The sequence below is a fragment of the Rhinoraja longicauda genome, chromosome 33 (assembly GCF_053455715.1).
Source record: "Rhinoraja longicauda isolate Sanriku21f chromosome 33, sRhiLon1.1, whole genome shotgun sequence".
Taxonomy (NCBI): Eukaryota; Metazoa; Chordata; class Chondrichthyes; order Rajiformes; family Arhynchobatidae; genus Rhinoraja; species Rhinoraja longicauda.
In genome coordinates, this window is record NC_135985.1 from 23,353,163 (window position 1) to 23,380,965 (window position 27,803).

At 49.3% G+C, this 27,803-nt stretch overlaps 1 protein-coding gene across 4 annotated transcripts in view; it reads right to left on the reverse strand.

The window, feature by feature from the left end:
• Positions 1-27,803, reverse strand: part of LOC144609115 (lactadherin-like) — a 124,196-nt gene that overhangs the window by 64,854 nt on the left and 31,539 nt on the right. For 2 of the 4 annotated variants that reach the window (XM_078427495.1, XM_078427494.1), the window contains exons 2-3: positions 10,479-10,604; positions 3,830-3,910 (exon numbers count right to left, since the gene is read on the reverse strand). In XM_078427495.1, the coding sequence (XP_078283621.1) occupies positions 3,830-3,910; positions 10,479-10,604 (207 nt within the window). The remainder of the gene's footprint in view (positions 1-3,829; positions 3,911-10,478; positions 10,605-27,803) is intronic. The other 2 variants (XM_078427497.1, XM_078427496.1) reach the window with 1 other exon arrangement.

Genomic DNA, 27,803 nt, shown 5'->3' on the forward strand with positions numbered 1-27,803 from the left:
AGTTTAGTTTCGTTTACTTTAGCGATACAGCGCGGAAACAGGCCCTTTCGGCCCACCGGGTCCGCGCCGACCAGCGATCCCCGCACATTAACACTATCCTACACCCACTAGGGACAATTGTTACATTTACCAAGCCAATTAACCTACACACCTGTACGTCTTTGGAATGTGGGAGGAAACCGAAGATCTCGGAGAAAACCCACGCAGGTCACGGAGAGAACGTGCAAACTCCGTACAGACGGCGCCCGTAGTCGGGATCAAACTCGGGTCTCTGGCGCTGCATTCGCTGTAAAGGCAGCAACTCTACCACCGTGACGCCCTAAATGCCTGATTTACATTTGAAGGGGAGAGACACAAAATGCTGAAATAACTCAGCGGGACGGGCAGCATCTCTGGAGAGAAGGAATGTGTGACGTTTCGGGTCGAGACCCTTCATCAGACTGAAGTAGGGTCTCGACCCGAAACATCACCCATTCCTTTTCTCCAGAGATGCTGCCTGACCCGCTGAGTTACCCCAGCATTTTGTATCTACCTTCGGTTTGAACCAGTATCTGCAGTTCATCCCTTACATCTGAGGAGTGAGCTCCAGGCAGATGGGTTAAAGTAGACAAAAGACAATAGGTGCAGGAGGAGGCCATTCAGCCCCTCGAGCCAGCACCGCCATTCAATGTGATCATGGCTGATCATTCTCAATCAGTACCCCGTTCCTGCCTTCTCCCCATACCCCCTGACTCCGCTATCCTTAAGAGCTCTATCTAGCTCTCACTTGAAAGCATTCAGAGAATTGGCCTCCACTGCCTTCTGAGGCAGAGAATTCCACAGATTTACAACTCTCTGACTGAAAAAGTTTTTCCTCATCTCCGTTCTAAATGGCCTACCCCTTATTCTTAAACTGTGGCCCCTGGTTCTGTACTCCCCCAACATTGGGAACATGTTTCCTGCATCTAACGTGTCCAACCCCTTAATAATCTTATACGTTTCGATAAGATCCCCTCTCATCCTTCTAAATTCCAGTGTATACAAACCTAGTCGCTCCAGTCTTTCAACATATGACAGTCCCGCCATTCCGAGAATTAACCTAGTAAACCTACGCTGCACGCCCTCAATAGCAAGAATATCCTTCCTCAAATTTGGAGACCAAAACTGCACACACTACTCCAGGTGCGGTCTCACTAGGGCCCTGTACAACTGCAGAAGGACCTCTTTGCTCCTATACTCAACTCCTCTTGTTATGAATGCCAACATTCCATTGGCTTTCTTCACTGCCTGCTGTACCTGCATGCTTCCTGCTGTACCTGCATAGTCTCTAAACAGCCTCTCTAAACAGTCCAGGGGCATTGCCCTCTCTGCTCTGCCCCTTGCTTGCCCAGAGTCTTAGTCAGCAAGTCAGATGAAGGAAGGAAACCAGTCCCATGCATTGCTCTGGATGGCATGATTCATGTTCATAAGTTGGAGGAGTAGGATTAGGCCATTCGGCCCATCAATCATGGCTGATCTCTCCCTCCCTCTCAACTCCATTCTCCTGCCTTCTCCCCGTAACCCCTGACACCTGTACTGATCAAGAACCTATCAATCTCTGCCTTAAAAATATCCATTGACTTGGCCTCCATAGCCGTCTGTGTCAATGAATTCCACGGATTCACCACCCTCTGACTAAAGAAATTTCTCCTCATCTCCTTTCTAAAAGTACGTCCTTTTATTCTGAGGCTGTGGCCTCTGGTCCTAGACTCTCCCACTAGTGGAAACATCCTTTCCACGTCCACTCTATCCAGGCCTTTCACCATTCGAACTATAGGTCATATTTCAATTGGCATAGGGTTGCCAACTGTCCCATATTACCTGGGACATCTCGTATATTGGGCTAATTGGTTTGTTCCGTACGGGACCGCCCTTGTCCCATATTAGGCCTGGGGGGGCGCTGTAGGCCCGGACACTGTAGGCCCAGACACTGTAGGCCCGGACACTGTAGGCCCGGACACTGTAGGCCCGGTCACTGTAGGCCCGGACACGGTAGGCCCGGATACTGTAGGCCAGGACACTGTAGGCCCGGACACTGTAGGCCCGGACACTGTAGGCCCGGACACTGTAGGCCCGGACACTGTAGGCTCGGGGGCTGCTGTAGGCCCGGACTGTGTAGGCCTGGAGGCCCGGGCACCGCCTAACGGAGGTTGCATTGCAATCCGCTTCCCGGCCCGGGCGGCCACCATTGGTGGAGCGGGAGCATGTGGTCTCTGGCTGGATGAGGTCACGTGGGGCGAGGGGCGGTGATGTCACCTTTTGTCCCTTGAGAGTGAGAAAGTTGGCAATCCTAAATTGGCACCACTCACAGTCTCAGGCATAGACAAACTACTACAGGTTCATGAGCCTGTGAAGGTGCAAGAGAGGGACAATGTGGCAGGATTACAAGCCAGGAACCTTCATCCGGACCATGTACCAGACTCCAGTTACATGATGCAAGACTGGGTCTGAGCTATCACTGGTGGCCAGACACAAAATGCTGGAGTAACTCAGCGGGACAGGCAGCGTCTCTGGAGAGAAGGAATGGGTGACGTTTCGGGTCAAGACCCTTCTTCAGGCTGAACGCCAGGGGAGTGGGAGGCGAGAGATATGGAAGTGTAAGGTGTGAAAACGAGAGATCAAAGCAGACGCTGATCAAGGAAATGTGGAATGGTTAGCTGGGGGGAAAGTGACCACGAAGCACACAATCGGTAAAATTAATCAGGAGGACAGTGAAACCAATTGATGAGAGTTTCACTAGAGGCAGCAGGTTAAAGGCAGCAGGCAGCTGTTCACCAGGGAGAGAGAAAGCATTGGCCATTGACGGAACATAGGACGATGCATTCAAGAGGCAAACCCTCCGTAGAGTTTCTACCAAGTTATCAGACTGGTGCCCAAAGTTGGCAATGGAGTCTCTGAAGGCAGAAGCAGAAAGCTCACTGAGGTTCATCAACCCGAGGCCAGCAAGAATTAACTAGGTTAATTCCCGGAATGGCGGGACTATCATATGTTGAAAGACTGGAGCGACTAGGCTTGTATACACTGGAATTTAGAAGGATGAGAGGAGATCTTATCGTAACATATGATTATTAAGGGGTTGGACACGTTGGAGGCAGGAAACATGTTCCCAATGTTGGGGGAGTCCAGAACAAGGGGCCACAGTTTAAGAATAAGGGGTAGGCCATTTAGAACTGAGATGAGGAAAAACGTTTTCAGTCAGAGAGTTGTGAATCTGTGGAATTCTCTGCCTCAGAAGGCAGTGGAGGCCAATTCTCTGAATGCATTCAAGAGAGAGCTGGATAGAGCTCTTAAGGATAGCGGAGTCAGGGGGTATGGGGAGAAGGCAGGAACGGGGTACTGATTGAGAATGATCAGCCATGATCACATTGAATGGCGGTGCTGGCTCGAAGGGCCGAATGGCCTCCTCCTGCACCTATTGTCTATTGTCTAAGACCTCCCCTGCCCAGATAGTTGGGAGGTTGGTATCAGCCCACCGAGCATTTGCCACGGCACACCGCTGGCGCCAGGCGGCCAAACACAGGGGCAAGGCGTGGAGAGAGAGAGAGAGAGAGAGAGAGAGAGAGAGAGAGAGAGAGAGAGAGGGGGAGGGAGTGCAGCAGCCCAAGCCAGCAGCACAGACGCAGCCACAAAGCGACATTCACCATTGCCAGACCCTCGATTGGGACAAACGGTGGGAAGAGAAAGGTCTTGGCACGTTCTGTAAGAGTTCTGGAGTGGCTTTAAACTCTGCACAAGACTCGTGAATATCAGTGTCGCCAAGCTTTGAATTTCTGCCCAACGTGGGAGTGGTCAGAAATTGCAGGCGGCTTACCTGAGTGCTTGGAGTATGTAGTGACATCGTTATACCTTATGTCTTCCAGCGTGTGCCCGGGGGATTCCTCTGCACCACTCCCTGTTTTGATTGCATCAACACATTGTGTTAAAATAAAATGGTGCATGGCACAGGAGGTGGGAAAGTAGAAACATGGCTGTAAATTACTTCACATGATGCAAGTGATGTGAAGCAACTTCCTTGGTTGCGATTACAATGAAGAAGGAAGCAAAATGACTTTGTAGATGACCCTAACCCCAGCCCACCAGCCCACCAGCCCCCTCCATTAGAATCCTCAGATTTAGGGATGCAAGCCCTTCGGCCCACCGAGTCCGTGCTGACCAGCGATCCCCACACATTAACACTATTCTTCACTAGGGACAATTTTTACATTTATACCCAGCCAATTATCCCACAAGCCTGGGTAGACACAAAATGCTGGAGTAACTCAGCGGGTCAGGCAGCATCTCAGGAGAGAAGGAAGGGGTGACCTTTTGGGCCGAGACACTTCCTACACACCCTACAAGCCTGTACGTCTTTGGAGTGTGAGAGGAGACCTGAAGTCCTTGGAGAAAACCCACGCAGGTCACAGGGAGAAGGTACAAACTGCACCCGTAGTTGGGATCGAACCCAGGTCCCTGGCGCTGTAAAGGCACCAATTCCAGCACTATGCCACTGTGATATTTCACAGTTTTGTAAAAGTATAGAAACCGTGTAAATTCTAAAAATATAGTGGTAAGTAAGTGGTTTACAAGGTCAAAAGCAGATGAGAAACATAGAAACATAGGTGCAGGCGTAGGCCATTCGGTCCCTCGAGCCAGCACTGCCATTCAATATGATCATGGCTGATCATCTAGAATCAGTACCCCGTTCCTGCTTTCTCCCCATATCCCTTGATTCCTTTAGCCCTGAGAGCTAAATCTAACTCTCATCATTGTGTGTAGGAAATTCATCTTGTGTGTATGGAGGAACTGCAGATGCTGGTTTACACTGAAGATAGACACCAACCCCTGGGGTAACTCAGCGGGTCAGGCAGCATCTCTAGAAAAAAGGAATAGGCGACGTTACGGGTCGAGACCCTTCTACACTCAAAACATCACCTGGTCCTTTTCTCCACAGATGCTGCCTGACCCGCTGAGTTGCTCAGGCCTTTTGTGTAAATTCACCTGGTCTGATGGTTACTGAAGTGGCTGCTTCTCAAGTAATGACTTCTCTCACCATCCTCACGTTGCTGATTTGGGAATACACGGGAAAGGGTCTTTTGCCGCCCTGAAGAATTAGCTCGTTACATTAATCATCAGGGCGTCCAGAATAGGTTTCCACATGACTGACGAAACACCACCGAACCTGAAATAGCTTCCCAATCCTCAGATGTTCCTTAACGCTGTGAATATCTCCAACAGTTTCTGCTTTTAGAATCACGACGCGGTACGTACGATCTGTCATTCACCAGTTTTAACTTCCTAGCCCCCTGTCACTTGCCCCGCACCCTCCTGCCACTCAAAAACCCCGTTGGCCTGTATCCACCCATCACTAGCCGAGAAACACAGGGAACTGCAGGTGCTGGAGTCGAGAGCAAAACACACACAAAGTGCCGCAGGGGCTCAGCGGGTCGGGCAGCATCTGTGGGGAAACTGGGCAGACAATGGTTTGGGTGGGGACCCTTCTTCAGACTGATTGTAGTGAAGGAGAGAAAGCTGGGAAAGAGACGGGGGCGGGACAAAGCCAGGCAAGTGATAGGTGGATACAGGAGAGGGGGGTCAGATTGGGGGTGCAGGTGACAAAGGCTCGAGGTGAAAATGAGACAAAAGGCTGTCAGAAATGGAGAGAAGGTGAGGAGTGAAATGGAAGCCGGAGGGAGGGATAGAGGGGGAAAGGGATGAGGGGGGAAGATGGGGGATAAATGGGGAAGGTGGGACGGGGTGGGAGATGAGTGGGTGAAGGTGGGGAAAGGAGCAGGGTGTTAGACACAAAATGCTGGAGTAACTCAGCGGGTCGGGCAGCATCCCTGGATAGAAGGAATGGGTGACGTTTCGGGTCGAGACCCTTCTTCGGGGTGACCGGGAGTGATGGGTTCACGTTGGGGTGGGCAGGAAGTGCATGGGAGAGAGAGAGGTGTAGGGAGCTAAAGCTTGAAATTGGAAAATGTAACGTTCATAACACTCATCTGCCAAATTAACCCCCCCCCCCCTCACCTGTATCCACCTATCACTTGCCAGGCTTTGTCCCGTCCCCATCTCTCTTTTACTGGCTTTCTCCCCACTGCAATCACTCTGAAGAAGCATTCCAACCCAAAACATCACCTGTCCATGCCCTCCACAGATGCCGCCTGACCCGCTGTGTAGCTCCAGCACTTTGTTCACAAGTTCACAAGTCATAGGAGTTGAATTAGGCCATTCGGCCCATCGAGTCTCCTCAGCCATTCAATCATGGCTGATCTCTGCCTCCTAATCCCTTTTTCCTGCCTTCTCCCCATAACCCTTGACACCCGTTCTAATCAAGAACTTGTCTATCTCTGCCTTAAAAATATCCACTGACTTGGCCTCCACAGCCCTCTGCGGCAATGTTCAACAGATTAACTACCCTTTGAAGCTCCTCCTCACCTCCTTTCTAAAAGAGCGCCCTTTAATTCTGAGGCTATGACCTCTGGTCCTTGACTCTCCCACCAGTGGAAACATCCTCTCCACATCCACTCTATCTATGCCTTTCATTATTCTGTAGGTCTCAATGAGATCCCCCCTCAACCTTGTAAACTCCAGTGAGTACAGGCCCAGTGCTGTCAAAAGCTCATCATGTGCTAACCCACTCATCCCTGGGGCCATTCTTTTGTGTTTTGCTCAAGTTTCCAGCATCTCAGTCTCTGATGCCTGTCCTGTCCCATCTGCGAGATCTTACTGGATTAATAAATCATTCCTGTAGTCATCTAAATAGCAACCGAGTCCACACTTTAAAATCATCTCCACTGTTTAAGAATAAGGGGTAGGCCATTTAGAATGGAGATGAGGAAAAACTTTTTCAGCCAGAGAGTTGTAAATCTGTGAAATTCACTGCCTCGGAAGGCAGTGGAGGCCAGTTCTCTGAATGCATTCAAGAGAGAGCTAGATAGAGCTCTTAAAGATAGCGGAGTCAGGGGGTATGGAGAGAAGGCAGGAACGGGGTACTGATTGAGAATGATCAGCCATGATCACATTGAATGGCGGTGCTGGCTCGAAGGGCCGAATGGCCTCCTCCTGCACCTATTGTCTATTTTCTGTTGTCTATTGTTTGAAGGAGTTCTTCGTTGCCCTTGCACTAAAAAGTCAAATGTGTAAGTGCTATTTATTTCTTCCCATGGACCATTTAATTTAACAAAGCAGCAGGGGGCTGCTTGATTCAGACGCATCACACGGTTACAAATTGTTCCAATTAATTATAGCCCCAGGTTCTGTCGTCCAGGCCCTGAATTAACAACTTCATGTGTAGAACAGTGAAACGTGGGAGGTGCTTCCACACGAGTAAAATTGAGCCTTTGATGTGACTATATACAGCAGAACCATTTCTTTGGATCACAAGGATGTAATCAGAAATCACAAGGATGAAATATTTCAGATAGTCCCTGCTTTCCCCCTCTGTCCCATCCCTCTTCCCAGTTCTCCCACGAGTCTTCCTGGCTCCGACTACATTCTATCTCTGTCCCGCCCCCCTCCCCTCCCCTGACATTCACGCTTTCATTTCCTCCCGCCTAGACTACTGCAACTCCCTATAAACTGGGATCAGCCAATCTTCCCTGTCCCGCCTGCAACTGGTCCAAAACGCCGCAGCGAGACTCCTGACGGGTACCCGTAAAAGGGACCACATCACCCCGATTCTGGCCTCTCTCCACTGGCTCCCTGTACGGTACAGAATCAACTTCAAGCTCCTCCTATTCACGTATAAAGCCCTAAATGGACACTCCCCCCCCCTACATCAAAAATCTTCTAACCCCCCTCTCTAACTCCAGGTCCCTCAGATCGGCCGACTTGGGGTTATTCACTATCCCGCGGTCTAGGCTTAAGCTCAGGGGTGACCGCGCTTTTGCGGTTGCAGCTCCTAGACTGTGGAACAGCATCCCTCTCCCCATCAGAACTGCCCCCTCCATCGACTCCTTTAAGTCCAGGCTCAAAACATATTTCTACTCCCTAGCGTTTGAGGCTCATTGAGGAGGCGCTGTGAACTGTTTGTGTGCTACTGTATGTTTTCTTTTTTTTTCTATTGGAACCTAATCAGATGTACAGCACTTTGGTCAACGTGGGTTGTTTTTAAATGTGCTATACAAATAAAATTGACTTGACTTGACTTGACTTGACTTGACATCAGTCTGAAGAACGGTCTCGACCCGAAACGTCACCCATTCCTTCTCTCCCGAGATGCTGCCTGACCCGCTGAGTTACTCCAGCATTTAGTGTCGACCGAGGATGAAATCAGAGCCCCTTCTGGTCCACTTCAACTCTTCCATTGGCAAGAAACAGTCTAAACGTCACTGCTTTGAAGGCATGCTACACAGATTGCATTCTTGAAACAAGAAACTGCAGATGCCGGTTTACAAAAGAAGACACAGAGTGCTGGAATAGCTCAGTGGGCCAGGCAGCATCTCTGGAAAAGTGTGTCAGAAGGAACTGCAGATGCTGGTTTAATCCGAAGATAGACACACAATGCTGGAGTAACTCAGCGGGTCAGGGAGCATCTCTGGAGAGAAGGAATGGGTGATGTTTTGGAATGAGACCTTCTTCAGACTTCTAACTTCTCTCCAGAGATGCTGCCTGTCCCACAGAGTTACTCCAGCATTTTGTGTCCAACATCTCTGGAGAACATGGATAAGCGACATTTTGGGTCGGGACCTTTCTTTTTTTGCCACAGAAGGCTGTGGAGGCCAAGTCAATGGATATTTTTAAAGCAGGGACAGATAGATTCTTGATTAGTACGGATGTCAGGGGTCATGGGGAGAAAGCAGGAGAATGGGGTTGAGAGGGAAAGATAGATCAGCCACGATTGAATGATGGAGTAGACTTGAAGGGCTGAATGGCCTAATTCTGCTCCAAGAACTTATGAACTTATGAAGACAGCCATTCGACTATAAAAAAACTACAACCTCAAATAAGCTCTGAACTACATAGACTCTTATTGTTATAATTGCACTATTATTTTTTGTTTTGTGTGTGTGTGTGTGTGTGTATGTGTGTGTGTGCGTGTGTGTGTGTGTGTGTGTGTGTGTGTGTGTGTGTGTGTGTGTGTGTGTGTGTGTGTGTGTGTGTGTGTGTGTGTATGTGTGTATATGATCTATATTTATGTGTATTTGTGAGTATGTGTATAAACACACTGAACTTTTTTTTCAATCTCTCGTTTATCATATTGTTTACAGTGTACTATGTTTACATATTCTGCAAGTTAGAATTTAATTGTTCTATCTGGGACATATGACAATAAAACGATCTCAGAGTCATACAGTCATAGAGTCATAGAGTGATACAGTGTGGAAACAGGCCCTTCGGCCCAACGTGCCCACACCAGCCAACATGTCCTAGCTACACTAGTCCCACCTGCCTGCGTTTGGTCCATATCCCTCCAAACCTGTCCTATCCATGTACCTGTCTGTTTCTTAAACGGTTTAACAGTTAATGTTTGGCATAACCATTTCACGGACGATTTTCTCTGCATGCATTGAAAAGTCGTGATATATCTTGACTCTTGACTTTCTATCCTGTTATGATTTTCGTACGTCAGCAGTTCATAAAATCAAAGTTTGAAATAATTAACAGATGGATTTACCCACAACTAACAGCTGCATGGCCTTGCTAATGAATAAGATATTGATGGAGTCTGAATGCGTCTTTTCTCTCTGCTAAGGGAGGCTTTCAGGATCGAGGCCAAGTTTTAGTTGCAGGGCGATGATCTGTTGTTGCTCTCCCCGACCTTCAGTGAGCTGCCCATTATCTCAGCAATTCCATTCCAAGGTTGCCTTCATGCAAGGCCAAGTCAATGGATATTTTAGAGGCAGAGAGAGATGGATTCTTGATTAGTTTCAGTTTAGTTTAGAGATACAGCGCGGAAACGGGCCCTTTGGCCCACTGAGTCCGCACCGACCAGCGATCCCCGCACACTAATACAAGCCTGCACGCACCAGGGACAGCTTACACTAATACCAAGTATACCAACCCAAGCCAATTAACCTACAAACCCGTGTGACTTTGGAGTGTGGGAGGAAACCGAGGATCTCGGAGAAAACCCACGCAGGTCACGGGGAGAACGTACAAACTCCGTGCACAGAGCACCATAGTCGGGATGGAACCCGGGTCTCTGGCGCTGCAAGCGCTGTAAGGCAGCAACTCTACCGCTGCACCACCTTAATGTGGGTGTCTGGGGTTATGGGGAGAAGGAAGGACAATGGGGTTAGGAGGGAGAGATAGTTCAGCCATGATTGAATGGCGGAGTAGACTTGATGGTCCGAATGGCCTAATTCTGCTCCCAGAACATGTGAACTTATCTTGCTTCCATTTAAAGCCAACAGAACTTTCAAATGTTTTGACCAGCAAGAGATAGATAACAGCCATGCCCGAAAGGGAAAGGCAGAGGAGCAGGCAGTGCAAGCTTCACCATCCAGCCATGTTGAGCCGGGACTTTGCCGGGGTCTCACCTTGCTCCACCTCAGTGCAGACTTTCCCAGTGAATCCATCCATGCAGATGCAGTAATAGGGATCCGAGGAGATTCCAGCCAGGCACGATCCTCCATTCTGGCAAGGGTTGGGATTACACGGATGCTCTATGGAGTAATCACATGAAGACCATCAGATAGGCGTGATAATGGATGTTTAGTTTAGTTTAGAGATAGAGCTTAGAAACAGGTCCTTCGGCCTGAATGAGTCTGCGCCAACCAGCGGTCCCCACACACTAATACTGTCCTACACACCAGGGACAATTTACCATTTACAAAGCCATTTAACCTACAAACCTTGTAAGAAAATAACTGCAGATGCTGGTACAAATCGAAGGTACTTATTTCACAAAATGCTGGAGTAACTCAGCAGGTCAGGCAGCATCACAGGAGAGAAGGAATGGGTGACGTTTCGGGTCCAGACCCAAGGGTCTCGACCCGAAACGTCACCCATTCCTTCTCTCCTGAGATGCTGCCTGACCTGCTGAAAACCTACAAACCTTTATGTCTTTGGAGTGTGGGAAGAAATCGGAGATCTCGGAGAATGCCCACACTGGTCAGGGGGAGAACGTGCAAACTCCGCACAGACATCACCCGTGGTCAGGATCGAACCTGGGTATCTGGCGCTGTGAGGCAGCAACTCCACCACTGATGCCCTGGAAAGGATGTGGAAAGGATGTTTCCAGTAGTGGGAGAGTCTATGACCGGAGCCTCGGAATAAAAGGACATACCTTGAGAGTGGAGACGAGGAGGAATTTCTTTATTCAGAGGGTGATTAATCTGTCACAGACGGCTGTGGAGATCAACTCATTGGATATTTTTAAAATGGAGATTGATAGATATTTGTTTGATAAGGTTGTCAAACGTTATTGGGAGAATGGGGTTGGGCAGGGGCCACAGTTTAAGAATAAGGGGTAGGCCATTTAGAACAGAGATGAGGAAAAACCTTTTTAGTCAGAGAGTTGTGAATCTGTGGAATTCTCTGCCTCAGAGGGCAGTGGAGGCCAATTCTCTGAATACATTCAAGAGAGAGCTAGATAGGGCTCTTAAGGATAGCGGAGTCAGGGGGTATGGGGAGAAGGCAGGAACGGGGTACTGATTGAGAATGATCAGCCATGATCACATTGAATGGCGGTGCTGGCTCGAAGGGCCGAATGGCCTACTCCTGCACCTATTGTCTATTGTCTATTGTCTATTGGGCAGGAAAGGTAGATCAGCCATGAACAAGTGACAGAAAAGACTCGATGGGCCAAATGGACTAATTTTGCTCTTATGACTTATATAAACATAAATCGACAAGACTGATCACAGAAACCCTGGCTGATACTCCAGTGCAGTAGAGAGAGAACTGCCAGGGTTGCACGGTGGCGCAGCGGTTGAGTTGCTGCCTTACAGCGCCAGAGACACAGGTTCGATCCTGACTACGGGTGCTGTCTGTACAGAGTTTGTACATTCTCCCTGTGACCTTGTGGGTTTTCTCCAGGTACTCCAGTTTCCTCCCACACTCCAAAGACGTACAGGCTTGAAGGTTAATTTGCTTCTGTAAATTGTAAATCATCCCTGGTGTGTGGGATAGTGCCAGTGTACGGGGGCTGTCACTGGTTGGTGCTGACTTGCTGGGCTGAAGGGGCTGTTTCTGTGCTGAATGTCTAAAGTGTAAAGAATACTGCCTTTCAAATGAGGAATTAAACAAAGACTCTTGCCTGCACTCTTCAATGGATGCTTAAAAAATCCCAATGTATCTTCCAAAGAGCTTTTGATGGAAGTTACCCGAGAGCTGAAGACCAAAGGACGTATCTCATCATCATCACCACCGTGATGTCTCTGGAGGTGGCTGTGGACATCGACTGCTGTACGCTCCGCACTGCCACTGAGACAGCAATGTCACTGCCCATGCATTGCCCAGGGTGTCCAATAAAGAACTTGAAAGGGTCTTTGAGAAGTGGAGAGCTGTCCCGTTAGTCCTTAACCCAATAGACTGGCCAACAGTGAAGCCGAAAAGACACGGTGGCACTCTCTCTCTCTTCCTCCTCTCTCTCTCTTCCTCCTCTCTCTCCCTCCCTCCCTCCCTCCCTCCCTCCCTCTCTGTCCTTGCCTGTGGCACTGTCTACTTGTGTGATCTCTCTCTCTCTCTCCCTCTCTCTCCCCCCCTTCCTCCCCCTCTCCCCACCCTCCCCCCTCCCCCTCTCCCCCTCTCTCCCCCTCTCTCTCCCTCTCCCTCTCTCTCTCTCTCAATTTCAATTTTCAATTTAAAAACTTTATTGGCATGATAAGATACATCGTTATATTGTCAAAGTATAGAATATAACATACATATTTAAAATGCATGAATATAAATGCAAGTACACAATGCATATGTAGATATGCCCCTGTACATATATATATATATATATATATATAAGAAAATAACTGCAGATGCTGGTACAAATCGAAGGTATTTATTCACAAAATGCTGGAGTAACTCAGCAGGTCGGGCAGCATCTCGGAGAGAAGGAATGGGTGACGTTTCGGGTCGAGACCCTTCTTCAGACTGATGGAGTCTGAAGAAGGGTCTCGACCCGAAACGTCACCCATTCCTTCTCTACCAAGATGCTGCCCGACCTGCTGAGTTACTCCAGCACTTTGTGCATATATATATATATAGATACACGCAATACATTTATAGCCTTTCATCGATTGCTACTCGTTCTTGCAGTTGTAAGCAGTGCAGCAAGGTAGCAAGTTTAGCAGGTCAATATTAATTTTCTTAGTGTCAATTTATGTATGTGTGTATGTGTACATGTTGGTCATTCACTGTCTCTCAGGTTGTGGCATGCTGGTACGTATTGTGCGCCAAGATGGGCCGTATTTCCTTCGCCAAGGATTATTCTTAGTTTTGATATATCGTCTAGTTCTTTAAAATCTGGAGTTGCCAGACTGGGTTTTTCAAAGTATCTCTCTCTCTCTCTCTCTCACACACTCTCACACACACACACACACACACACACACACAGTGGGATAACATAGAATAGTGTGAATGGCTGATCGAAGGTCAGTGTAGACTTGACGGGCCGAAGGGCCTGTTTCCGCGCTGTATCTTTCAATCAATCAGTATGTCCACAGGAGGAGAACATAAATATTGATGGTTTAGAGGGAACTCATTTTCTTCAAACAAAGATTCAAAGTGAAAATTAATGACCAGTTCAGCTGCCAGATCCTCACTTTGAATCTCATAAGAAATGGCAATGGGTTGAACACAGAGAGAGAGTTCCATCAGAAAAATAATTCCTCTTCAATCCTGCCCTCCTCTGCCTCCAACAACATTAGCTTTTGCTAATATTTATTCACAAAATGCTGGAGTAACTCAGCAGGTCAGGCAGCATCTCGGAGAGAAGGAATGGGTGACGTTTCGGGTCGAGACCCTTCGAAGGGTCTCGACCCGAAACGTCACCCATTCCTTCTCTCCCGAGATGCTGCCTGACCTGCTGAGTTACTCCAGCATTTTGTGAATAAATCGATTTGTACCAGCATCTGCAGTTATTTTCTTATATAGCTTTTGCTAATACTTGGAAACAAGGAACTGCAGATACAGGTTTACGAAAGAAATGCTGGAGTAACTCAGCGGGTCAAGCGTAACCCTCCCTCTCTCTCTTTTTCCCCCATACATCGCTCCTCCTCCCCCCCATCTCCCCCCCCCCTCCTCTCCTGTACCCCACCTATTTCCTCCCTCATCCCCCCACCAATTTGCAACTCCTCAATCCTTTTGTCTCACACCTTCCGTCTATTCATCGCCGGCCTTTGTCCAACCATCCGCCTGTCAAAACCAAGTCCGACTGGTATGGGCCTGGACCGGCGTTCAGAGCTGACAAACTCAGTGACACCAGGGGCAAGAGTGTGTTGTTGTCGTACGTCCGCGACAGAACAACGAAACTCTTACTTTTAGCAGCGCAACGCAGCTTTCCCCCAAAGACAAGGGGCCTACAGGTGCTAGAGCAATGTCCACATTGCTAAAATGCCTTCCTAGGTTTTGTATGCCTGATATGCACCTATTCCCCCACAGTGCTGCTGCGTTACAGTGCCAGAGACCCGGGTTCAGTCGTGACTACGGGCGCTGTCAGTATGGAGTTGGTACCTTCCCCCTGTGATCATGTGGGATTTCTCCAGTTTCCTCCCAAACTCCAAAGATACGCAGGTTTACAAGTTACTAGGTAGTATAAGATAATAACTGCAGATGCTGGCACAAACCGAAGGTATTTATTCACAAAATGCTGGAGTAACTCAGCAGGTCAGGCAGCAACTCAGGAGAGAAGGAATGGGTCACAAAATGCTGGAGTAACTCAGCAGGTCAGGCATCATCTCAGGAGAGAATAAATGGGTGAAGAAGGGTCTCGACCCGAAACGTCACCCATTCCTTCTCTCCTGAGATGCTGCCTGACCTGCTGAGTTACTCCAGCATTTTGTGAATAAATACAAGTTACTAGGCGTCAGTAAAAATTGGGAAATTGTCCCTGGTGTGTAGAATGGTTCTTGTGCATGGTGTGATAGCTGGCCAGCGCGGACCTGATAGGGCACACTGTATCTCTAAAGTCCCTAATATCTATAGATACGTAGGCCATCATTAATGAATGCTGGCTGATGAACAGAATTACAGCCATTATCTATCAGAGTACATGTCCCACATGGAGTTAACTTCCCCCAGAAGTAAACAAACTGATCTAAGAGCACATGTACTGTTTAGATAATCCATTTTAGTTATCACTCAAGCATTCCCATTACTTAAAGGTCACTCTGTATAAATACAACCACGTGAATCCTTGCCATGTTCCAAGCCTCCCTGTAACAAAATAACGTGAACTCTAATCTAAACATGTCACGGAACTGATGAGAATGTTTGGACATCTTTTTTTGAAAATTTAAACTTTGAAATGCATGTTTGTATTCCCTCTTCACGACCAGATTTGCACAAGTTTCGAGAAGGAAACAACTATTTTTCCCACAATGCATAGGAAGGAACTTCAGATACTGGTTTACACCGAAGATAGACACAAAACGCTGCAGTAACTTAGTGGGTCAGGCAGCATCTCTGGAGAAAAGGAATAGGTGACGTTTCGGGTCGAGACCTTTCTTCAGACTGAGAATCAGGAGAGAGGTAAACTGAAGGGTCTCGACCTGAAACGTCACCTATCCTTTTTCTCCAGACATGCCTGACCCGCTGAGTTACTCCAGCTTTTTGTCTCTATCTTTAAATCAGGAGATGCAGTTCGTTCCTAACAGAGAGTTAAACTCAAAACTGTTTCCTTCTCCCCTTCCCTCTCCTCCGCCGCCTTAGGTTGTCTGATGGGAAGTGCAGATGTAAGGTGCATACTGTAAATCACAGACAGGCTGGCTGTTGCTGTGGTATTTTCCAGCACAGGCCAACATGACATACACCCTGCATTCACTCCCTCCCCTTCCTTGAAAAAGCTCTGTGCGATTTAATTAAAAGCGAAAAGGCGTATAATTTTACACAGAATCTCAGAGATCCAAACATCACCCGACAAATAGTTTCGCACTTCAAGAGCTTTCTTGTAGAGAATGCGGCAGCCAATTGCACATAGCAAGCGTCAACATCATTAAAGACACGATGTTTAATTTTCATTGTACATACAATGTGTATTGGCTATAAATGCCAAGCTTAGCCCACAATCCTTTGAAATAATCCCATGGAATGTTGTACAGCTTCCATCAAGTGCAAGAAAGGCCAATTTCATAAGATCATATAGGAACAGAATTATGCCATTCGGCCCATCAAGTCTACAGCACCATTCAATCATGGCTGATCTATCTCTCCCTCCTAACCCCATTCTCCTGCCTTCTCCCCATAACCTCTGACACCCGCACTAATTACCCATACTCTATTACCTTCTCTTGGTAAAGCTTCTCAGTCTTGGAGCAGTACTATGTCTCCAAAGCAACAAAGATTAGTCACTCCAGCACTTTGTGCCTATCTTCGGTTTAAACCAGCATCTGCAGTTCCTTCCTACGCAGTGCGAGAAAACTGGTTGCTGCTTTTCCACAAAATAATCGACACAAAATGCTGGAGTAACTCAGCGGGACGGGCAGCATCTCTGGAGAGAAGGAATGGGTGGCGGTTCGGGTCGAGACCCTTCTTCAGATTCAGTCTCAACCCATTCCTTCTCTCCAGAGATGCTGCCTGTCCCGCTGAGTTACTCCAGCGTCTTGTGCCTATCTACAATGTAAACCAGCATCTGCAGTTCCTTGCTCCACAAAATAGTAACCACACTCATAAAAGTACGTTCTAGGCCGGAGAGCTCTGGGGCATTCAGGGGTTGCCAAAGACACAACAGCAACCTTTTCTCTCTAAAGTAATTTTTAAAACCCACTACTGTATTTGATCAAGCATCTGACCAGCTGTACTAAAATCATAAGATACGAGGAGCTGCAGATGCTGGTTTGCAAAAAATAAATAAAAATTTGTACTAAAATCTCCTTGTGGTTTGACAGCAGCTTTTGTTTCATGATGTTCTTGCGAAAATGCCTTGGGAAGAGTTTACTACAATGGAGAAATTATACTCATGCAAGTCACGGGTATTCACCAACAGTAGATTATAACTACTTTCAATGCGCAGTAAGCTTTTTGAAGAAGGGTCTTGACCCGAAACGTCACCTATTCCTCTTCTCCAGAGATGCTGCCTGTTCCGCTGAGTTACTGCAGTATTTTGTGTCTATCTTCAGTGTAAAACAGCATCTCCAGTTCTTTCCTACGGCATTTGGTTTTTAAGGTGCATTAGACAATAGACAATAGGTGCAGGAGTCGGCCATTCGGCCCTTCGAGCCAGCACCGCCATTCAATGTGATCATGGCAGATCATTCTCAATCAGTCTCAGTCTGAAGAAGGGTCTCGACCCGAAATGTCACCCATTCCTTCTCTCCCGAGATGCTGCCTGACCTGCTGAGTTACTCCAGCATTTTGTGAATAAATTGATTTGTACCAGCATCTGCAGTTATTTTCTTATATTCTCAATCAGTACCCCGTTCCTGCCTTCTCCCCATACCCCCTGACTACGCTATCCTTAAGAGCTCTATCTAGCTCTCTCTTGAATTAAGTATAGTATTATCGGAAAAGATTAGATATCATACAAAACAAGGCTTTTCACTGCATCTCAGTACACATGACAATAATGAAACTAAACCTAAACATATTAAAATGTGAGAAACATTTGCAGGTGCTGGAAATCCAAGATAAGAACAGAAAATGCATGAAATGGCCAGCTGGCCAGACAGCATCTGTGGAGAGGCAAGGAGTTAATGGTTTGGAGCCAAATCCATTCCACAGAATTGTGCATCAGGTCCCTGCTGTATAGATGAGCTTAGAATTCTCCCCAGTATCCATTTTATTTGTCTTATTATGAAAGTCAGTTACTAATGAATTTATTGAGGTGAAATCCACCGGTCAACGAGCCAACCAGGTCAGGACTGGCTACAATTTCTCATGTGTAGGAAGGAACTGCAGATGCTGGTTTACACTGAATGTAGACAGAAAAGGCTGGAGTAACTCAGCGGGACAGGCAGCATCTCTGGGGAGAAGGAATGGGTGACGTTTCGGGTCGAGGCCCTTCTTCAAGTTCTCATGCCGTGTCATCGGCTTAGTGGAGGTTCTGCTGAATCTGCAGGGGATGACGTAACCAGGCTGGGTCTGGCACAGAGACATGTTCCTAAAGCCACCCACCCTCAAACCTGCTGGCCTCCCAGCGGAGCGAGCTGTCCGTCGGGGAGCGTCGCGGACTGGCACGCTGCAGACTGCAGGAGCACGTGGTGAGGGAGCTCGGTGCAGCCAACACCAAGGCTCTGTGCGGGAGCACGACAGCCTCGGGTCAATAGACAATAGACGCAGGAGGAGGCCATTCGGCCCTTCGAGCCAGCACCGCCATTCAATGTGATCATGGCCGATCATTCTCAATCAGTACCCCATTCCTGCCTTCTCCCCATACCCTCTGACTCCGCTATCCTGAAGAGCTCTATCTAGCTCTCTCTTGAATGCATTCAGAGAATTGGCCTCCACTGCCTTCTGAGGCAGAGAATTCCACAGATTCACCACTCTCTGACTGAAAAAGTTTTTCCTCATCTCCGTTCTAAATGGCCTACCTCTTATTCTTAAACTGTGGCCCCTTGTTCTGGACTCCCCCAACATTGGGAACATGTTTCCTGCCTCTAACGTGTCCAACCCCTTAATAATCTTATACGTTTCGATAAGATCTCCTCTCATCCTTCTAAATTCCAGTGTATACAAGCCTTCCGCTGCTGGACATTGGGGGGGCAGGGTGTGGTGGAGATGCCCCTCCAACAAGGGATAGATACCCCCCCCCAGGGGTCACACGAGTAGCAAGGGTGTCGTGTATAATTATTTTTTATGTGAACACGACCGAATACAACGCCAATGAATGCACACATAGCCACTGAGAATGTCGGAGGAATTTTATTACGATTAATAAATCTTCCAAAAATATGTTCCTGTTTTGTCTGAGTTCTGTACTCTGCAGATACTGATAAGGATGTGGGGGTGTATGATTACTAAACAGTGCAAAATAGAACACTAACCAGCTGGAACCACAAGAAAGCTCGATGAACAAAGGATAAGCTGGCAAAGTGCTTTAAAGAAGCAGAATTCATAGAAACATAGAAAATAGGTGCAGGAGTAGGCCATTCGGCCCTTCGAGCCTGCACCGCCTTTCAATATGATCATGGCTGATCATCCAGCTCAGTAACCTGGACCTGCCTTCTCTCCATACCCCCTGATCCCTTTAGCCACAAGGGCCACATCTAACTCCCTCTTAAATATAGCCAATGAACTGGCCTCAACGACCTTCTGTGGCAGAGAATTCCACAGACTCACCACTCTCTGTGTGAAGAAATGTTTTCTCATCTCGGTCCTAAAAGACTTCCCCCTATCAAGAAGATAGAACATGAAGGGTCCCGGCTCGAAACATCACCTGTCCATGTTCACCAGAGATGCTGCCTGACATGCTGAGTTACTCCAGCACCTTGTGTCCTTTTATGGCGAGTCCGAAACTTGTTGGTTGTAGAAGAAGTTTATTGCAGCCGCAATATTCGAATACAGAGTTAAACAACAAGGTAAAGGACAACCATTACAAACTTACTGTCTTCCTTGAAGACTTCGCCGAACTGACTAAATCGGGCGCCAAACGCGCACATGACATCGCTGGCCAATCAGCGATGTCGCTCCCTGGACCAATCCCCATGGTCGCGTTCCCACGTGACCTCGCTGGCCAATCCGAGGGTTCGACGACCTGGACCATTCTCTATGGTCGCTACATGACCCCCCCCCCAGAACCCGAGGTGCGGAACCTAGCAGGGAGCCGGATTTCGCGACCATAACGAGTACGGAGAGGGACAGCCTGAACCACAGGAGCCGGGGGTTCCGGACTTGGCGGAACAGCCGGAACGGGAGGTCCTGGAGGAACTACCGGAACGGGGGGTCCTGGAGGAGCTGCCGGAACGGGGGGTCCTGGAGGAGCTGCCGGAACGGGGGGTCCTGGAGGAACTGTCGGAACGGGGGGTCCTGGACTGAGCGGAACTAACGGAGGTCGGCCTCTCCTAGGGGTTTGACCGACCAGGACTGGTTGATCTGGATCCAAATGGGCAGGTTTTAGCCGGGACACCGAGACGAGCTCACTCTTGCCGCCCATGTCTAAGGTGAAGGTAGCCGTTCCCTTACGCAAAACCCGGAACGGCCCTTGATAGACCCTCTGCAACGGGGCGCGATGGGAATCTTTTCGCAGAAAAACGAACTCACAGTCCTTCAGGGAAGGCGGTTCATGTACCATGGGACACCCATGACGTGAAGTCGGAACTGGAGCCAGGGAGACCACCCGTTCCCGGAGAGACGCTAACACTGATGGGACTGTAGGCAGCTGGTCTGAAGGGTCCGGAAACAGATCTCCGGGTACTCGAAGTGTCGAGCCATATACTAGCTCTGCGGACGACGCACCGAGATCTAGCTTGGGAGCAGTCCGGATGCCCAACAGAACCCAAGGGAGCTGGTCTACCCAGTCCGGGCCTTCAAGCCTTGCACTGAGGGACGCCTTAAGTTGGCGGTGGAACCTTTCTACGAGTCCATTTGCCTGGGGGTGATATGCAGTCGTGGGTTGTAACTTGGACCCGTACAGTTCTGCAAGCGCGGCCCAGAGGGACGAAGTGAACTGTGGCCCTCTGTCAGTGGTAATAACTGCCGGGACCCCGAAACGAGCTACCCAATGAAGGGCCAAAGTCCTAGCACAAGACGCTGACGAAATATCAAACAATGGGAAAGCCTCTGGCCACCGGGTGAACCGATCCACCACCGTGAAGAGGTGGGTGTAGCCCCGGGAGGAAGGCAAGGGCCCGACCAAATCCACGTGGATGTGGAAAAAACGAACAGCCGGGACCTCGAAATCCTGTACGGGGGGCTGGACGTGGCGCTGGACTTTAGCGGTCTGACAGGGCACGCAGGAACGTGCCCACCCCGCCACCTGTTTCCGTAGGCCATGCCAGACAAACCTCGCTGCTACCAAGGCAGAGGTGGAGCGGATGGACGGGTGCGCCAGCCCATGAATGGCATCGAAAACCCGGCGCTGAAGGGAGGGCGGTACTACCGGCCTGGGACGGGGAAGAGAAACATCGCACCAGACTTTTGTGCCCGCCGACCCACAAGCTACCTGGGCCAACTTCAATCCCGAAGTGGTGGACCGGTAAGCCGAAACGGTATCCGCCAGAAGCTGTGCCTCCGCAAGCTCCTGGGGATCCACTTCGCAGTCCACCGCCGAAATAGGGGAACAAGCAGGTCTAGACAGGGCGTCAGCAACGGCATTAAGCTTACCCGCGACATGACGGACATCGGTGGTAAATTCGGAGATAGCAGTCAGGTGCCGCTGCTGGCGGGCCGACCATGGGTCAGACAATTTCAAAAAAGCAAATGTTAATGGTTTGTGGTCCGTAAATGCCACAAATGGGCGGCCCTCGAGGAAGTACCTGAAATGACGAACAGCTAAATAGAGAGCCAGAAGCTCTCGGTCAAATGCACTATACTTCAGCTCGGCCGAATTTAGTTGCCGGCTGAAAAACGCTAAAGGCTGCCAACGGTCACCGACCTGCTGCTCCAGAACCCCGCCCACCGCCACGTCAGAGGCGTCAACCGTCAGGGCCGTGGGGGCGGAGGGGCTCGGATGGATCAACATGGTGGCGTCTGCCAAGGCTGCCTTAGCTGCTGTAAAAGCCGACTCAGCGGTCGGGGACCACAACAACTCTACCGGATTCCCTGCCAGGCATTGGAAGAGTGGGCGCATGACTCGCGCAGCTGCCGGAACGAACCTATGGTAGAAATTAACCATGCCTACGAACTCCTGTAGCCCTTTTACTGTGGTGGGCCTAGGAAATGCCCGGATAGCCTCCACCTTTTCGGGCAAAGGGGAGGCGCCGGCAGGGGTAATTCTGTGCCCTAGAAAATCAAGAGCAGGAAGGCCGAATTGACATTTGGAGGGTTGGATTATGAGCCCGTGGTCTTGGAGCCGCTGGAACACGGTCCGCAAATGGGCCTGGTGTTCCTGCACGGAGGGGCTGGCTACCAGGATGTCATCTAAATAAATAAACAAAAACGGTAAACCCCGTCCCACGCGGTCCATCAGTCGCTGGAAAGCCTGTGCCGCGTTCTTTAAACCAAAAGGCATACGCAACCATTCAAACAACCCGAACGGAGTAATTGTTGCAGTTTTCTGTATGTCCTCCGGTCGCACCGGAATCTGATGGTATCCTCGCACCAAATCGATTTTGGAAAACACCACCGCTCCTTCCAGCCCAGATGAAAAATCCTGTAGGTGCGGTATGGGGTAGCGATCAGCCGTGGTGACAGCATTGAGACGCCGATAATCGCCACATGGTCTCCACCCCCCAGATGCTTTGGAGACCATGTGTAACGGCGAGGCCCACGGGCTGTCAGACTGACGGACAATTCCCATTTCCTCCATTTTCCTGAACTCCGCCCTTGCCACCACCAGTTTGTCTGGCGGTAGTCTCCTGGCCCGAGCGAAAACAGGAGGGCCTTCGGTGCGGATGTGATGGACCACACCGTGCTTAGCCGAAGGCGTGTCAAAACATTGGACGAGCAGCTCCGGAAACTCTGCCAGAATCGCAGCATACGAGTCGGGGGCCGCGACGACGGCCTGGACAGTAGGGCTGGGCGAGGATGCGATTGTCGGAGCGACGTGCTCATCTTCGGCGGAGGGTCGGAGGTCGTTACCGCGGACATCAGGAACCAGTGAAAAAGCCCAGAGAAAATCTGCGCCCAGGATCGCTTGTTTGACGTCGGCTATGATGAATGGCCATTCGTACGTGCGGAGGCCTAACACAAGGGACATCTTCCGTGTACCGAAAGTGCGAATTGGGCTACCATTAACCGCGATGAGGGTGGGACCTGTCTTACCCGATCTGGTTTCGAGGTCGGTCGGCGGCACTATGCTGACGATGGCTCCCGTGTCTACCAAAAATTCTGTGTCCGTGAATCGATCATGGACATAGAGGCGCCGGTTCTGGCCAATCGTAACTGCCCCTATGTACGATCGGCCGAGGCATTTCCCGCGAAGGTACAAGGCAAACGGCAGTTGCGGGATTCGTTACCCCATCGTAGGTGATAATAGCACCAGCCGCGCTTGTGCGGATCTTTTTGGCGGGCTTTCGGAGAATTGGCGGGAGACGTGGCGCCATCTTGCCGTCGCTGTGGCGTGGTCACTGATGTCGAGACTTTGTTGATCGAACCACTTGCCTTGTTTTTTGCCGCTATGAGCGCGTCCGCTTTCGCTGCATATGCTTCGGGGTCCTTAAAAGAACAATCCGTGAGCAGCAGTCGGACATCCTCGGGGAGTTTCTCGCGGAATGCCTGTTCGAACATAGGGCAATCCGTATGCTCACCGGCTAGCATCATCATTTCGGCCATGAGGACGGAAGGCAGTTGGTCTCCAAGATCTGGTAGGTGCAGAAGTTTTGCCGCACCACCATGCTTATTAAACCCGAAGGTTCGCAGTAATACTTTCTTCATGGCCTCGTACTTGTTTCCGCAGGTGGATCCACGATGAACCGCATCACGCGCTTGGTTGTGTCCGGCGATAGAGCGCTGACGAGGTAGTAGTACTTCGTGGATTCGTCCGACACCTTCTTTATATGAAATTGAGCCTCGGTGTGGATAAACCAAGCTTGCGGTGCGTGCGTCCAAAACAACGGAAGATGAACGCTTCCGGCGCTTGACTCCGGTGTGCCCGGCTCGGTCATCGTCAACGAGGCGTCGGGTTCCTGCTCAGTCGGTGATCGTCCAGATCACGTCGGGGTCACCAATATGGCGAGTCCGAAACTTGTTGGTTGTAGAAGAAGTTTATTGCAGCCGCAATATTCGAATACAGAGTTAAACAACAAGGTAAAGGACAACCATTACAAACTTACTGTCTTCCTTGAAGACTTCGCCGAACTGACTAAATCGGGCGCCAAACGCGCACATGACATCGCTGGCCAATCAGCGATGTCGCTCCCTGGACCAATCCCCATGGTCGCGTTCCCACGTGACCTCGCTGGCCAATCCGAGGGTTCGACGACCTGGACCATTCTCTATGGTCGCTACACTTTAAAGATATTACAAGTACTGCTCCAAACAAGTGCAGCCAGAATGAAATATCTTTTAGCACCTGGGGTTGAGGAAGATCTTAGTGATGATGGAAAAAATCATCTCAAAGGCACTCACACACACATTAAATCTGATCAGCTGTGTGTTGGTCAGCCAGGTTATTGCAAGTACAGCTAATCAGTGAATCTGTCCAGTCAAGGATAGTCTGAGGGTCACCAAAGAGGTAGATAGCAGTACAGCCCTGCTCTCTGGTTGTGGTGGGATGGTTCAGTTGCCTGATAACAGCTGGCAAGTCTGAAGAAGCCTGTTCCACTGAGTTACTCCAGCTTTTTGTGTCGATCATCAGGATTAGCGTGCCTTGTTCCATCTCAAACGAGAAGCTGTCATAACAATGTGCTGAGATGCGATCACATTGCACAAAAGCACATTGTGCAATCTTAGCATCAGGACTGACAAACTAAGTAAGTTACCAGCATCTTGTGTCTATCTGGTCGGTGTTGCTGCCTGTTCCACTGAGTTACTCCAGCATTTTGTGTCTAGATTTTTTTTTTAGATTTTTAGATTTAGAGATACAGCGCGGAAACAGGCCCTTCGGCCCACAGGGTCCGCGCCGCCCAGCGATCCCCGCACATTAACACTCTCCTACAACCCTCGGGACAATTTTTACATTTGCCCAGCCAATTAACCTACATACCTGTACGTCTTTGGAGTGTGGGAGGAAACCGAAGATCTCGGAGAAAACCCACGCAGGTCACGGGGAGAACGTACAAACTCCGTACAGACGGCGCCCGTAGTCAGGATCGAACCTGAGTCTCCGGCGCTGCATTCGCTGTAAGGCAGCAACTCTACCGCTGCGCCACAGTGCACCTCCTACACAAGGAACTGCAGATGCTGGTTTACACCAAAGATAGACACAAGATGCTGGAGTAACTCAGCGGGACAGGCAGCATCTCTGGAGGGAAGGAATGGGTGGTGTTTCGGGTCGAGCCCCTTCTTCAAGAAGGTTCACCCAATCCTTCTCTCCAGAGATGCTGCCTGTCCCGCTGAGCTACTCCAGCATCTTGTGTCTATCTGCAGTTCCTTCCCTCATAGATCATTTACTTCCTGCCAAGGAGGCAGCTTGTCAATAAATAACAGATTACTTTACAAGAGATTAACTCACATTACCTTGTTCATCATCATGCCTCAATTGTTTAAGGTGTGGCTGCGAGCAAGATTTTGACTATGTAAGAAAATAACTGCAGATGCTGGTACAAATCGAAGGTATTTATTCACAAAATGCTGGAGTAACTCAGCGGGTCAGGCAGCATCTCAGGAGAGAAGGAATGGGCGACGTTTCGGGCCGAGACCCTTCTTCAGACTGATGTCAGGGGGGCGGGACAAAGGAAGGATATAGGTGGAGACAGGAAGATAGAGGGAGAACTGGGAAGGGGGAGGGGAAGAGAGGGACAGAGGAACTATCTAAAGTTGGAGAAGTCAATGTTCATACCGCTGGGCTGCAAACTGCCTAGGCGAAATATGAGGTGCTGTTCCTCCAATTTCCGGTGGGCCTCACTATGGCACTGGAGGAGGCCCATGACAGAAAGGTCAGACTGGGAGTGGGAGGGGGAGTTGAAGTGCTCGGCCACTGGGAGATCAGATTGGTTAACGAGGACCGAGTGCAGGTGTTGAGCGACTATGATATCCAAGCCAAAGCCATTCACTACCACGGGGCCTGAGCGCAGGACAAGCCGTGGCCACCCATACCCCGGGCGGCCAGGCCTCATGGCAACTGTTCCACTGGAAATCGTCAGCTGTGACTGAGGATCTCCAGGGTTGGCGGCTGACAAACACACCATTCGTCATCCACTGACATTCCTTATGTTCCTTATCTACACATCGTTTCCCCACTCCATGTAGCTAAGCACTGGTGAAAGGTTGACACAAAATGCTGGAGTAACTCAGCGGGACAGGCAGCATCTCTGGAGAGAAGGAATAGGTGACATTTCGGGTCAAGACCCTTCTTCAGACTGAAGAATTGTCTGAAGAAGGGTCTCGACCCAAAACATCCAGCATTTTGTTTCTATCTTCGGTGTAAACCCACATCAGCAGTCCGTTCCTACACACTGGTGAAAGGTTGACGTTATTTTAGGATCCATTGCCACCAGAACCAGGAGGATTTTGAAGAAGTTGGTTCAGTTTATCGGCCCATCGATTGAAATGTAAATCTGAGCCTTAAGACATACCCTCAGGATCATGAGCAAAACACAAAGTGCTGGAGGAACCCAGTATATGTGGAGGGAATGGAGAGATGACATTTCAGGTGGGGACCCTTCTTTCATCTTAAGTCCACAGACGCTGCCTGACCCACCGAGTTCCTCCAGTGCTTTGTCTTTTGCTCAAGATCCCAGCATCAGTAGTTCCGTCCATCTCCCTGGAGATCATGGACGATACTCAAGAAGTATTCAAACCCAACCTCTGGTACTGTCTGCGTGGAGATTACATATTCTTCTGATTGTGCTGGTTTCTAAGTTGGGGTGGGGGGAGGGAAGGGGGGTGGGTGGTTAATTGAATGTTGTGAATTGCCCCATTGTAGGTGAGTGATAGGACCTGAGGTGAGTTCATGAGAATGTGGACAAAATTGTAAAATTGGGATTAATGTTGGATTAGTGTCAATATGTGGTGGGTGGACTTGGAGGCCCAATGTTTTTGTACTGCACCTCACTCTGAGTGTACAATTAGACCGTTCTGTCCCCTGCTCTTTGTCAGTCAAGTCAAGTCAAGTCAATTTTATTTGTACAGCACATTTATAAACAACCCACGTTGACCAAAGTGCTGTACATCAGTTCAGGTACTAACAACGAACATACAATGGCACACAAACATAACAGCACATACATAAACAGTTCACAGCGCCCCCTCAATGAGCCTCAAACGCTAGGGAGTAGAAATAGGTTTTGAACCTGGACTTAAAGGAGTCAATGGAGGGGGAAGTTCTGATGGGGAGAGGGATGCTGTTCCACAGTCTAGGAGCTGCAACCGCAAAAGCGCGGTCACCCCTGAGCTTAAACCTAGACCGCGGGATAGTCAGTAGCCCCAAGTCGGCCGACCTGAGGGACCTGGAGATAGAGTGGTGGGTTAGAAGATTTTTGATATGGGGGGGAGCCCATTTACAGCTTTGTATGTGAATAGGAGGAGCTTGAAGTTGATTCTGTACCGTACTGGGAGCCAGTGGAGAGAGGCGAGAATCGGGGTGATGTGGTGATGTTTCTCAGAGGGTGCAAATGAGAACACACCAATGTAGACAGTCATCCAGCATCCATGGGGCAATCGGGTTGTCCGTGACATAAACACTGCTCCAAAAAAAGCTTGAGTGTGCATCGCACACTTGTATTCTCATGTTCATAAGTGCTAGGAGCAGAATTAGGCCATTTGGCCCATCACGTCTGCTCCGCCATTCAATCATGGCTGATCTATCTCTCCCTCCTAACCATATTCTCCTCATGCCTTCCCCCATTAACTCCTGACACCCGTACTAATCAATATTCCATGCACAAAATGTTTACATAAATTGTTCAACCACTGGCAGAGTTGGTGGTTGAGGCAGATATGATAATGGTGTTTAAGAGGCTTCTGGACAGGTACATGGCTACACAGGGAATGGCGGGATTGGGATTATATGCAGG